This window comes from Hypanus sabinus, chromosome 1 (genome assembly GCF_030144855.1).
Source record: "Hypanus sabinus isolate sHypSab1 chromosome 1, sHypSab1.hap1, whole genome shotgun sequence".
Lineage (NCBI taxonomy): Eukaryota > Metazoa > Chordata > Chondrichthyes > Myliobatiformes > Dasyatidae > Hypanus > Hypanus sabinus.
Genome location: NC_082706.1, coordinates 208,624,989 through 208,639,289, shown reverse-complemented (window position 1 = coordinate 208,639,289; position 14,301 = coordinate 208,624,989). Strand labels below are relative to the sequence as shown.

General features: G+C 47.5%; 1 protein-coding gene across 4 annotated transcripts in view; it reads left to right on the top strand.

The window, feature by feature from the left end:
• cdh17 (cadherin 17, LI cadherin (liver-intestine)) overlaps window positions 1-14,301 on the top strand; it is a 181,159-nt gene that overhangs the window by 79,351 nt on the left and 87,507 nt on the right. For all 4 annotated transcript variants that reach the window (XM_059984795.1, XM_059984822.1, XM_059984814.1 and 1 more), the window contains exons 4-5: window positions 4,071-4,208; window positions 7,547-7,685. In XM_059984795.1, the coding sequence (XP_059840778.1) occupies window positions 4,071-4,208; window positions 7,547-7,685 (277 nt within the window). The remainder of the gene's footprint in view (window positions 1-4,070; window positions 4,209-7,546; window positions 7,686-14,301) is intronic.

The following is a 14,301-nucleotide window of genomic DNA, read 5'->3' as shown; positions in this document are numbered from 1 at the left end:
CTGGAATTTCTGGTAATGGCCCACCCTACCCCCCCCAAGTCCCCACTTCTCTACTCCCCACCCCCTTTTCCCTCTCTCAACTTATCTCCTTGCCTGCCATTTTGCTGCCTTCTGATGCTCCTTCCCTTTTTTCTTTCTTCCATGGTCTTCGGTCCTCTCCTATTAGATTCCCCCTTCTCCAGCCCTGTATCTCTTTCAGCAATCAACTTCCCAACTCTTTACTTCACCCCTCCCACCTCCCAATTTTGCCTATCACCTTCTAACTCTGACTCCTCATCTCTTTTTCTCCCGTCCTGCTGAAGGGTCTCTGCCCGAAACGTCGACTGTTTATTCTTTTCATAGATGCTGCCTGGCCTGCTAAGTTCCTCCAGCATTTTGTGTGTGTTGCTTCGGGGAAAGAGATCATAATATGATCGAATTCACCCTGAAATTTGAGAATGGGAGGCTAAAGTCAGATGCATCAGTATTACAGTGGAGTAAAGGGATATGAGAGAGAAGACATGAGAGAGAAGTTGGCTAGAATTGATTGGAAAAGTATACTAGCAAGGATGATGGCAGAGTAGTAATTGCTGGAATGTCTGGGAGCAATGCAGAAGGAACAGGATATACACATCCCAATAACACATCCATGGCTAACATGGGAAGTCAAAGCCAACATAAAAGTCAAAGAGAGAGCATAGAGTAGAACAAAAATTAGTGAGCTGTTAGGGGATTGGGAAGCTTTTTAAAAACCAGCAGAAGTCACTAAGAAGCTAAAGATGGAATATGAAAGTAATCCAGCCAATAACATTAAAGAGGATACCAGACGTTTCCTCAGATACATCAAGCGTAAAAGAGATGCGAGGGTGGATATCGGACCACTGGAAAACGATGCTGCAGAGGTAGAAATGGGGGTCAAGGAAATGGTGGATGAAGTGAATAAGTATTTTACATCTGTATTCACTGTGGAAGACACTAGCAGTATGGAAGCTCCAGGTGTCAGGGGTCATGAAGTGTGGAATGTTACCATGACTAGAGAGAAGGCTCTTGGGAAACTGAAAGGTCTGAATGTTGATAAGTCATCTGGACCAGATGGTGTACACCCCAGGGTTCTGAAAGAAGTGGTTTAAGAGATTGATGAGGCATTAGTAATGATACTTCAAGAATCACAGGATTCTAGAATGGTCTGGAAGAATGGAAAATTGCAAATGTCACTCCAAGAAGGGAGAGAGGCAGAAGAAAGGAAGCTACAGGCCAGTTAGTAGGACGTGAGTGGTTGGGAATATGTTGGAATTGATTGTTAAAGGTGAGGCTCTGGGTACCTGGAGGCACATAGTCAGCATGGTTTCTTTAAGGGAAAATCTTGCCTGATACATCTGTTGTAATTCTATGAAAACAATAACAAACAGAATGGATGAAGGAGAATTAGTTGATGTTGTGTACTTGGATTTTCAGAAAGACTTTGACAAGGTGCCACACATGAGGCTGCTTAACAAACTACAGGCCCATGGTATCACAGGAAAGATTCTAGTGTGGATGAAGCAGTGGCTGATTGGCAGGAGGCAAAGAATGGGAATAAAGGGAGCCTTTTCTTTTTGGCTGCCAGAGACTACTGGTGTTTCCTGTGGTAGAACACTCTCAATGGGCACAGCCTCAGAATAGAGGGGTATCCTTTTAGAATAAAGATGAGTGGAATTTCCTTAGCCAGAGGGTGGCGAGTCTGTGGAATTCATTGCCACAGGCAGCTGTGGAGGCCACGTCATTGGGTATAGTTAAGACAGAGGTTGATAGATACTTGGTTGGTCAGGGCATGAAGGGATACGGGGAGAAGGCAGGAGATTGGAGCTGAGAGGAATAATTGATCAGCCATGATGAAATGGCGGAGAAGACTCAATGGGCCAAATGGCTTAATTCTGCTCCAATATGTTATGGTCTTATGGTCTCATGGAGTGTGCTTGACTATGCCCATACTTCAGGTTTTACCAGCTTGAACTGAGAAAAAATAAAATTAATAATAATCGTAATAATAAAAAGACCAACAAATTCAAAGTGACAAATGCAGAAAATGCTGAGAGAAACCAGAAACAACCCAACACATTACAGGATCCTGTAGCAGTTTAACTCAATCTGATTACTTACACAGGCACAATCATTCTTCAAAATCTTGCTTTAAAATACAGATTTATAAGAAAAATCATACCTGACTGTAAATACAAGCCAGATCTAGTTATAGAGTTGAAGTTGCTCACATTATATTACAACTGATCTGTTATTACAGATAGGACAATTCATAATAACCGTCCGGATATAATAATACAGGATAAACAAGCAAGAACAAGTTACTTAGTAGATATAGCCATTCCAAACACACATACATACAGAAATCAAAGTGAAAAACACCAGAGATATGCTGAATTAAAAGAGGAAATTGAACGATTATAGAACATGAACTGAGTATACACTGTCCCAATAGTAATATCTACAACTGGTATCATCCCGAAGTCACTGCGCAATAGCATTAAACAATCAGACCTACACTGCTATAGTTATGTAACTCTTCAGAAAGCCACAGTGCTAAACACCACTAGAGTAGTCCGAAAGTTCCCAGCAATTGGGAAGTGAGTGTGCTTGTCTATGCCCGTACCTCAGGCTTTACCAACTTGAGTTGAGAAAAAGTATAAACTACAATAATAATAAATAAATAATACTGAAAGGTTGAACGAGTTAAGGTTTTTCTCTCTGGAGCAAAGGAAATCAGGAGGTGACTTAACAGAGGTCCACAAGATGATACAAGGTATAGCTCACGTGGATAGCCAGGAGCTTACTTTCAGGGAGCAAGTAGCTAGTACAAGGGGGCATAATTTTAAGGTGATTGGAGGAAGTTATAGGGAAGACATCAGAGGTAAGTTCTACATATGGAGAGTGGTGGGTGTGCGTAATGCCCTGCCAGGGGTGGAGGTAGAGGTAGCTACGCTAGGGACATTTAAAAAACGCTTAGATAGGCAAGTGGATGATAGAGAAATGGAGGGTCATGTAGGAGGGAAGGGGTAGATGGATCTTAGAGTAGATTAAGAGGTTGTCACAACAATGTGGGCCAAAGGGTCTGTACACTGCCGTAATGTTCTATGTTCTAGGTTGAAAATAACTGCTGCTGAGACATTGAGGAATTAAGAAAAAGCAAAATGTGCTGTTTATGAAGCTCATTGAATCCGAGAACATAAGAGATGGAAGTATTTGACCAGTGTGGGCTTGTAACATTTCTGTTACCACTTCATTACCTTTTCCATGCACAAATGAAAAGGTCAAAGTTGAAAGTAAACTTCAACTTTGAAAACAGAAAATGCAAAATATACCCAGTAGGTTAGATGGAATTTTTTTGCATAGGAATTCAAAAATAATATTCTAGGTAAATGATCTGATTAAAAGGTCACTGATGTGAAATACTAACATTTCCTTTTTTACACAGCTGATATTTACTGCAGATGAAGGGTTTTCCCCCGAGTGTCAACAGTAGAGGTTCAGTTGTTGTTCAGACCAAACATCAGAAAGGGGGAGAAATGTGATCTAAGTGACTTTGACCATGGAATGATTGTTGGTGCCAGATGGGGTGGTTTGAGTATCTCAGAAGCTGCTGATCTGGGATTTTCACACACAGTAGTTTTCAGAGTTTACAGAGAATGGTGCCAAAATACAAAAAAAAACACCCAGTGGGCTGCATTTCTGTGGGTGAAAATGGCTTGTTAATGAGAGAGATCAGAGGAGAATGGCCAGACTGGTTCAAGCTGACAAGAAGGCAACAATTGCTCAAATAACTGTGTTACAATTGTGGTGTAGAGAAGAGCATCTCTGAATGCACAACACATCAAACCTTGAAATGGACAGGTTACAGCAGAAGACCAAAGAATATACACTCAGTGGCCACTTTATTGGGTACAAGAGGTAACAAATAAAGTGGCCACTGAGTGTAGGTTTGTTTTGAATGTAAGAATGTTATCTTTGATTTGACTATATTGGTCATTTCTACTTCAGATGCCAAAGTAACAAGTCTGTACTTTTTGTCATATACTGTAAACCTTTTCCTTTTTTTGTAGTTTCAATCAACCAACAGTGCTGTAACGTCATTTAAGGTGACTGGTGAGACCCATGGCAGATTAATTATAGAAGAAGATGGGTGGTTGTATTTCAATAAAACGGTGGATCGTGAAGAACAAGCTAACTACGTGTTACAGGTAAAATGGAAAGACATAAGAGATAGGAGCAGAATTAGGCCATTCAGCCCACTGAATCTGCTCCACCATTCCATCATGGCTAATTTCACCGGATTCACCAGATTGATTCCTGGGATGGCAGGACTTTCATATGAAGAAAGACTGGATTGACTAGGATTATACTCACTGGAATTTAGAAGATTGAAGGGGGATCTTATTGAAACATATAAAATTCTGAAGGGATTGGACAGGCTAGATACAGGAAGATTGTTCCCGATGTTGGGGAAGTCCAGAGCGAGGGGTCACAGTTTAAAGATAAAGGGGAAGCCTTTTAGGACTGAGATGAGGAAAAACTTCTTCACACAGAGAGTCGTGAATCTGTGGAATTCTCTGCCACAAGAAACAGTTGAGGCCGGTTCATTGGCTATATTTAAGAGGAAGTTAGGTATGGCCCTTGTGGCTAAAGGGATCGGGGGTATGGAGAGAAAGCAGGTACAGGGTTCTGAGTTGGATGATCAGCCATGATCATACTGAATGGCGGTGCAGGCTCGAAGGGCCGAGTGGCCTACTCCTGCACCTATTTTCTATGTTTCTACTTATTATCCCTCCCAACCCCATTCTCCTGCCTTCTCCCCATAACTGTTGTCACATAGAAGCATAGAAAACCTACAGCACAATAGAGGCCCTTCAGACCACAATGCTGTGCCAAACATGCACTCATTTTAGAAATTACTTAGGGTTACCCATAGCCCTCTGTTTTTCTAAGCTCCATGTACCTGTCCAGGAGTCTCTTAAAAGACCCTATCGTATCCACCTCCACCACTGTTGCCAGCAGCCCATTCCACGCACTCAGCACCCTCTGCATAAAACACTTGCCACTGACATCTCCTGTGTACCTACTTCCAAGCACCTTAAAACAATGCCCACTTGTGCTAGCCATTTCAGCCCTGAGAAAAAGCCTCTGACTATCCACACGATCAATGCCTCTCATCATCTTATACACCTCTATCAGGTCACCTCTCATCCTCCGTCACTCCAAGGAGAAAAGGCCAAGTTCACTCAACCTATTCTCATACCCTGACTAATCAAGAACCTATCAACCTCTCCTTTAAATATACCCAATGAGTTGTCCTTTGCAGCTGTCCATAGTAATGAATTCCATAAATTCGCCACTCTTAGGCAAAAGATATTCCTTCTCATCGCTGTTATAAAAGGACATCCTTGTATTCTGAGGCTGTGCCCTCTGGTCCTAGACTCGTTAGTGTAGGAAACAACCAGTCCACATCCACTCTATCTGTTACATTCCTCTCTGGGAGTGTAACATACACACTCACTGAATATGCCATTCTTCTATTATTTATGTCTCCAATACCAACCAAGCAACTCGAACCACTTCCCATCATTCATTTGATTAATGAAGGCCAATGTGTCATCAACCCTGTCTACCTGTAATGCCACTTTCAAGGCAATTCGGATCTGTCTTCCCAGACCCCTCTGGTCTGCTGCACTTTTCAGTGCCATGCCGCTAATCGCACAAGTCTTAGCCTGGTTTGTCCTCCCAAAGTGCAACACCTCACACTCGTCTGCATTAAATTCCCTCTGCCATTTACCCCCCCCCCCCCCCCCCGGTCCAGATTTTGCTGATAGCTTTGATAGTCTACCTACTGTCCACAGCACCCACCATCTGGATGTGATCCACACATTTTCAGATTTGGTTTACCCCATTATCATCCAGATCATTCATATACTGTAGCTGACAAACAACAATGGACCCAGCACCGATCTCTGTGGCATTTCTCTAGTCACAGGCCTCCAGTCAGAGAAGCAGCCATCTACAACCACTTTCTAGCTTCTCTCACAAAGCCAATGTCTAATCCAATTTACTGCCTCATCTTGAATGCAAAGTGAATGAACCTTCTAGACCAACTTCCCATGTGGGTCATTGCCAAAAGCCTTGCTAAAGTTCAGAGACAACATCCACTGCCTTGCCTTCATGTACTTCCCTGGTAAATTCTTTGACAAACTTCCCAAGATTGGTTAGACACGACCTACCACAAAAAGCCACGTTGACGATCCCTATCACGAACAAGAGAAAATCTGCAGATGCTGGAAATCCAAATAACACACACAAAATGCTGAAGGAACTCAGCAGGCCAGGTGGCAAATACCGTCATTTATCTATACACATCGAAACGATGTTCCTCTGGACCAAGGTGCACAACGCTGCACATGCCAATCACACACACAAGATACAGTATAAGGTAATACTACCACTAGTAAATTAACAAATAATAAGGTAACACATGTTCAAAAGTAAACGGTACTGGTGCTTCGAACGTGATGAGACCTGGGAGGTGACAGGGAGTTCAGTGTCTCATGGCCTGGGGGAAGAAGCTGTTTCTCATTCTAACAATTCTTGTCCTAATGCTATGGTACCTCCTCCTTGATGGTCAGGGTTCAAAGAGGCAGTTGGGTGGATGGGAGGGATCACTATCGTGCTGAAGGTCCTGCGTCTGCAGCGTTCCCGATTAGTATCCTTGGTGGGTGGAAGAGAGACCCCAGTGATCGTCTCAGCAGTCCCTGCAATCCTTTGTAGGGGCTTGAGGTTAGATTTTACAGAGAAAATTTACAAGGATGTTGCTGGGTCTAGAGGACCTGAGTTATAAGGAAAGATTGAATAGGTTAGGACTTTATTCCTTGCAATATAAAAGGTTGAGGGGAGATATAATACAAAATTATCGGATGGGATTACAATCAGAGGTCATGGGTTAAGGGTGAAAGGTGAAATGTTTAAGGGAACATGAGGGGAAACTTCTTCCCTCAGAGGATTGTGAGAGTGTGGAACGAGCTGCCAGTGCAGGTGGTTTATGCGAGCTTGGTTTCAACGTTTAAGAGAAGTTTGGAAAGGTACATGATGGTAAGGGTATGGAGGGCTATGGTCCAGGTGGTGACTGTTGGGACTAGGCAATTTAGGTGGATCAGCATGGAGTAGATGGGCCAAAGGGCCTGTTTCTGTGCTGTAGTTTTCAATGACTCCATGTCTTGCAGTTCCTGTATCAGACGGTGATGGAGCTGGTCAGGACACTCTCAATGATGCTCCATAAAAAATTAGAATAGAAGCAGGGTTGGGGGGGGGGGGGAGCAATCCTCACTCATCTTAATCTTATCAGGAAGTGGAGATGCTGCTGCAGTTTATCGGTTTAGCTTAGAACTAAAGTGAACATTTCTCCAAGACAAATAGTGCAGGCATGTTGGAATGTTGGAGTTTGACTTGCCCCACCTTGACTTTGATTATTCATTTGGTCAACAGAAGTATTGGACTGGGTTAATCATTTCTAATTTTGTTTCCTTGTATTTAGATAGAAGGCCTTAATGCAGAAAAAGAGGTAGTCGAAGGACCCGTCACAGTGACGATTGTTATTCAAGATGTCAACGACAATGTGCCTACGTTTGCAGAAACTGAGTACAGAGGTGTTGTGTGGCAGAACTCCAGACCAGGTACATATCATCTTATAGGGTCATAGTATCATAGAAAAGTGCAGCACAGAAACAGGCCCTTCAGCCCATCTAGTCCTTGCTGAACCATTTAACCTACAGAATAAAGGAAAAGTTTACCATTGCTACATTGGGACCTTAGAACCAGGCGTTTCAGGCAGATCGGGCTCATCAGCCGTGGTTGGCAGCTTGTCTAGGAGAAGGAAAACTCTGATCTCAAACCTCCTCTGCTTCGCAGCTGTACTCACTCATGGGGAAGGCTTTGGGAGTAAATCCTCTGAAGGAAAATTACAGAGCTGGAGTCCTTGAGGCAGTCGTACGTTGAGCTGAATGCTGACTGCAGCCCCTGTGATGCCACTAGTGCCAAACTGTATTGGTCTCTGCCGTTCCTTTGAATTCTTCAGCTGTGTGGAGAGGGAGAGTTTGCTGCATGGGCAATAGCTTACTCTCCATATCATACTGTGCAGGCTATGGGCAGCTAGGATGGAACACCATGGTCAACCCAGGCCAATAACGGGCCTCAGATTGTACTGTATTTGAAAAAGGAGCGAGTGCTTTCCCAGCATATATGATGAATAAACTCTTCTTGGGGTTCCAGCCGGGTACAGGTATCAATTATAACTGATGTTTCAGTGACAAACTCTGCCATCTTCATCGAGGATGACGCCTCAACATGTCTAGTCTGATGGCATTTATACCCCTGTAGTCTGGCCCTTCTGATTGGTTAGTCCGCATCTAATCGGGTTTCTGCTCTCCCACTTTGCTTACAATCGAATTCCAGTTCTTACATAGAGCAAGACCTTCATCTTTGTTAAAATTCTTTTCCTCTAGTTTTATTTCAATTGCTTCCTTTACCACGTGGTCCCAAAAGCCATTGACACGGCAGAGTAGGTTTGTGCCATTGAAGTTATTTCTACAACTATTGCAAGTGAAATGTTCTACTACTAGACTTCTGTGGTAACTCAAATGGATATACCTCCTGTGCTCCTCGATGCATTTCAACCATGCGTCCCTTCTGGCTGATATACGCTGCTCTGCATTCACAGGAATCCTGTAAATGTCAGCCTTTCTGAGTCTCAGGTCATCTTTGACCCATATAAGCTGAGATCTGAGCTGACAAGAAGGTGATAGTAACTCAAATAATCACAGTGGTGTGCAAAAGAGCATCTCTGAATGTACAACACGTCGAACCTTGAAGTGGATGGGCTGCAGAAGCAGAAGACCATGAACAGACACTCAGGATAGTTGAGGGAATGGCTCATACGAGAGCTGGAATATCAGAACCCACCAATTGTCCATCCAGGCCCAGAGTCGCTCTCTGGGCATAAGGAAACTGCATGTGCAGAGCTGAGACAGGAGGTAGATATCATGTTCAAGTTGAGACATGTGAGTGTTGAGGATGATGGGGAGGGAGGAGTGGTTTTGTTTACAGACTAGCTGTACTAACAGGAGCCATGTGAAGTCACTAAGCAGCTGCTTTGATTTGTTGATGTTAAGGGAAAGCTTTAAGAGGCTGGTCATGGCACAACCTTCAACCTTCAGCCTTCCAAACAACCTCGACCTACTATAATTTGCCTACTGCTGAAGCAGATGCCATCTCCCTGGCCCCGTGGTGAACTACATATACCTGTCTGGACATGCCCCTCTGCTGACTGCTCCTGTGGCTCCTCCCACAATCCCCGGTATAAAAGCGGTTGGAGGCACTGCTCCTCCCTCAGTCTCCAGGATGTTGTGTGGTGGTCTCTTGCTGCTAATAGTGGTCTCTTGTAGCTAATAAAAGCCTATCGTTTGCCTCCCGTCTCCGAGAGTTATTGATGGTGCATCAATTTTATTAGATGCAATTTTAAAACATGGAGAGCATTTTATGACCAGACAAACTGGACATTGATCCTCAAGCTCCCGAAGCAGCCATTGCCTTTGAACTCTGGCTTGCGTGCTTCCAATCATACTTGGAAGAGATTCGCGTGACTGAGCCTGCTATCATGCACTGAGTTCTCCTCTCCAGAGTCAGTCCGCGGGTGTACTCCCTCATCAGAGACCTGCCGACCTACCAAGGGGCACTGGACGCCCTCAAAAGACAGTACCTGTGGCCGGTGAACACCGTCTACGCAAGACATCGCCTAGCGACACAGCGGCAGTGGGCCGGAGAATTGAGTGCTGAGTTTGTCCGGGCCCTACAGACACTCGTGCGGGCCTGTGACTGCAGGGGACTGACGGCGGAACAGCATGCAGAGCTCCTGGTACGAGACGCCTTCGTTACAGGGATCAGGTCAGTGTACGTGCGCCAGCGGCTGCTGGAAAACGCAGATCTTACCTTACAGTCGGCGAGCGAGCTGGCCGACACGATGGAGGCTGCTCTACACAACGCTGACGCTGGCCAGCCGCGCGATCTCTCGCTGGTCCCATGGATGCTGCAGACCCCGCAACCCGCCGGCGAATCGACCACGGCTGCTGCCAGACGCGAGCCCGTGAACTCCCCGCAACCCTCTGGCGAATCGACCACGGCTGCTGCCTGTTGCAAGTCTGCACAGTGTTACTTCTGTGGACCCAAAAAGCTACCTGCTCCAGCTGCGGAAAGAAGGGCCACTTCGCCAAGGCCTGTAAGTCTAAACCATGAGTGGGGTCGAGCAGCGCCGCGTGCGAGGCATGGGGGTCGCCATCTTGGTCGCCGCCATCTTGCCTGCCCACCTCATGCGAGGCATGGGGGCGGCCATCTTTGTCGACGCCACCTCGCCCCGCCTCCAACACACGGGTGCTTACCGGGCACCAAGATGGCGATTCAACTCTGACCTCCGTAACCCTCGACCAAAGTGCCCCACACCAGCTTGCAAGGTCAATGATGGACATCCTGGTGAAGAGGCACAGGACCAGCTGCCTGTTTGACACAGGCAGCACTGAGAGTTTTATTCATGCGGACACGGTGCAACACTGCGGACTCATAACACAGCTGGTAAGCCAGAGGGTCACCATGGCTTCTGGATCGCATTCCACAGACATCCGGGGGGGGGGGTTGTGTAGCGACATTGGTGGTGCAGGGCACAGAATATCGGGACTTTGCGTTACTGGTCATGCCTCAACTGTGTGCCCCTGTGCTATTGGGGCTCAACTTCCAGAGCCACCTGAAAAGTGTGACAATGGAGTATGACGGGCCCCTCCCACCAATCACTGTCAGAAATCCTCAGTTTTGTGGGAATTCGTCATATACCCCGCTACTGACCACACACATACACCGACCTGCACATCCCACCCAACACCATGCCAACAGCTGCACTACTGACACCACTTGCAGCCTCTCCACCCTCAAGTTCCCTCCCCCACCGCTGTTCGCCAACCTGACCCCTGATTGTAAACCTGTGGCAACTAAAAGCAGGAGGTACAGCGCGGGGGACAGGGCCTTCATTAAGTTGGAGGTGCAGCAGCTGCTCAGGGAGGGGATCATTGAGCCAAGCGCAGGTCCTTGGAGGGCCCAGGTGGTCGTTGTTCGGACAGGGCAGAAAAATAGGATGGTCGTGGATTATAGCCAGACCATCAATAGGTTCACGCAGCTTGACGCGTACCCCCTACCCCGCATCGCGAATATGTTCAACCAGATAGCTCAGTACAAGGTGTACTTGACCATGGACCTGAAATCCGCTTACCATCAGCTCCCCATCCGCCTGGAGGACCGCCCCTACACCGCCTTCGAGGCGGGCGGCAGGCTCTATCACTTCCTGCGCGTCCCCTTCGGTGTCACGAATGGTGTCTCTGTCTTCCAGACGGAAATGGACCAGATGGTGGACCAGTGTCAACTGAAGGCCACGTTCCCATATCTGGATAACATCACCATCTGTGGTCACGACTGGCAGGGTCACGACACCAACCTCCAACGATTTTTCCAAGCGGCCAAAGCTCTTACCTTACATAACAGGGACAAGTGTGTGTTCGGAACCACCCGACTTGCTATCCTTGGGTATGTCGTGGAGAACGGGGTCATTGGCCCTGACCTCGACCGTATGCACCCCCTGCGGGAAGTCCCTCTTCCCACCACACTCAAAGCCCTCAGACGGTGCCTGGGTTTCTTTTCCTATTACACCCAATGGGTCCCCCATTACGCAGACAAGGCCCGCCCCCTGGTCAAGTCTACCACTTTTCCCCTCTCAGCTGAGGCCTGCGCGGCCTTCAGCCGCATTAAAGGGGACATTGCCAAAGCAATGATGCATGCGATGGACGTGACCATTCCCGTCCAAGCAGAGGGTGACTCCTCCGACTTTGCAGTGGCTGCTACCCTCAATCAGGCAGGCAGGCCAGTAGCATTCTTCTCTCGTACCCTTCAAGGCCCTGAAATTCGGCACTCCATGGTGGAGAAAGAAGCCCAGGCCATAGTGGAAGCTATTAGGCACTGGAGGCACTATCTCACCGGCAAAAGGTTCACCTTGCTGACCGACCAGCGCTCAGTTGCGTTCATGTTCAGCAACCAACAGCGGGGCAAAATCAAAAATGATAAAATTTTGCAGTGGAGAATGGAACTCTCCACCTACAACTATGACATCCTGTACTGGCCTGGAAGGCTCAATGAGCCCCCTGATGCCCTATCCCGGGGAGCGTGTGCCAGCGCACAGCTCGACCGGCTATACGCCCTCCATGCAGATCTTTGCCACCTGGGGGTCACCCGATTTTACCATTTCGTGAAAGCCCGGAACCTGCCGTACTCCCTTGAGGACATCAGGACGATGACCAGGGACTGTCAAGTCTGCGCTGAGTGCAAACCACACTTCTACCATCCTGAAAAGGCACAACTTATCAAGGCCACCCGCCCCTTTGAGCGACTGAGTGTCGACTTTAAAGGCCCCCTTCCCTCCACCGACCACAATGTCTACTTTCTCAACACAATCGACGCATACTCGCGGTTCCCCTTTGCCATCCCCTGCCCCGATACCACTGCCACGTCTGTCATAAAAGCCCTGCGCCAGCTCTTCACTCTGTTCGGATATCCCTGCTATATCCACAGTGATAGAGGGTCCTCGTTTATGAGTGACGAGCTGCGCCAGTACCTGCTAGCTATGGGCATTGCTACCAGTAGGACCACGAGCTATAATCCCCGGGGAAATGGACAGGTGGAGAGGGAGAATGCCACTGTGTGGAAGGCCACACTCTTAGCCCTTAAGTCAAAGGGATTGCTGGTCTCTCGCTGGCAGGAGGTCCTCCCCGAGGCGCTCCACTCCATCCGCTCCCTGTTATGCATGTCCACCAATGCCGCCCCTCATGAGCGACTCTTTTCTTTTCCCGGGACGTCTGCCACTGGGACCACTCTACCGGTTTGGCTGACGTCCCCAGGGCCAGTGCTGCTCCGGAAACATGCGAGGAGCAATAAATACCCCCCAATGGTCGAGAGGGTTCACCTACTTCATGCGAACCCCCAGTATGCCTACGTGGTCTCACCTGATGGGCGGGAGGACACGGTCTCCGTCCGCGACCTAGCGCCCGCAGGAGCACCAGACCCCTACCCCGAACACTCCACGGTGACTATGAACCCCGTACCCACCGATGTATATACCCACGAGGCACCGCGCACACCAAGCCCTACACAGACTCCTCATGACACTCCCATACCGGGCGCCTCGCACACGCATGAGGGGTTACTGACGCCTAATGGGCTGACACCTCAAGTCAGGCCAGAACCAGCACAACCACCGTCTCCGGTGCAATCACCACCGTCACCTGTGCAATCACAGCCGGTGCTACGTAGATCGCAGCGACAGATTTGACTGCCCGATAGACTTAACCTGTAAATATACTTGTAAGAAAGGGACTCTCTTTTAAAACAAAGTGGGGGTGAATGTGGTGAACTACATATACCTGTCTGGACACGCCCCCCCCCCCCCCCCCCGCTGACTGCTCCTGTGGATCCTCCCACAGACCCCGGTATAAAGGCGATTGGAGATACTGCTCCTCCCTCAGGCCCTACACTCATTTCTGGGATATCCGGGCAGTAAAGACACTTTTATGTTAGATTTTTGTTTATCGACTACAGTTCTGCCTTCAATACTATTGTGGCGAGCATTCGGCTCATGATGACAAACGAGGAAGCTCATTTAACTCAACAACTGTTTTCATTGTGACAAGCACAAAAACAGTCCAGGCGCTATGACCCGGGGAGGGAACCCACTCAGTCATGTACAGATGGGGGAGGTGATTGTCGCACACCCCGGTTACTGTCAGGGTGAGCCACAAACACACATGTCAATAACTATAACCTGGGCTAAAATGTAACAATAAATGAATGTGAACATCCCACCATAATCAAACAAACACATTTTAACACAAGAACAATAAATAGCACTGGTCATTAGGAATGCCGGGGTGCACCCCTCCCCCACCCCAGAACACTACACTATTATTGCAAGCAAACTCATCACCAAACATCAGACCCTGGGAATCAACACCTCCCTCTGCAACTGGATCCTTGATTCTAGGAACTTCCAACCTGGGATCCATAGATCCCTTGCTAAATGGTATTGGTCCATGGCATAAGTAGGGTTGGGAACCCCTGCTTGATTTCCTGACCAACAGACTGCAATCAGTAGGGATATGCAGCAAAATCTCTGGCACGATTATCCTCAATGCAAGGCTGCGTCCCCTA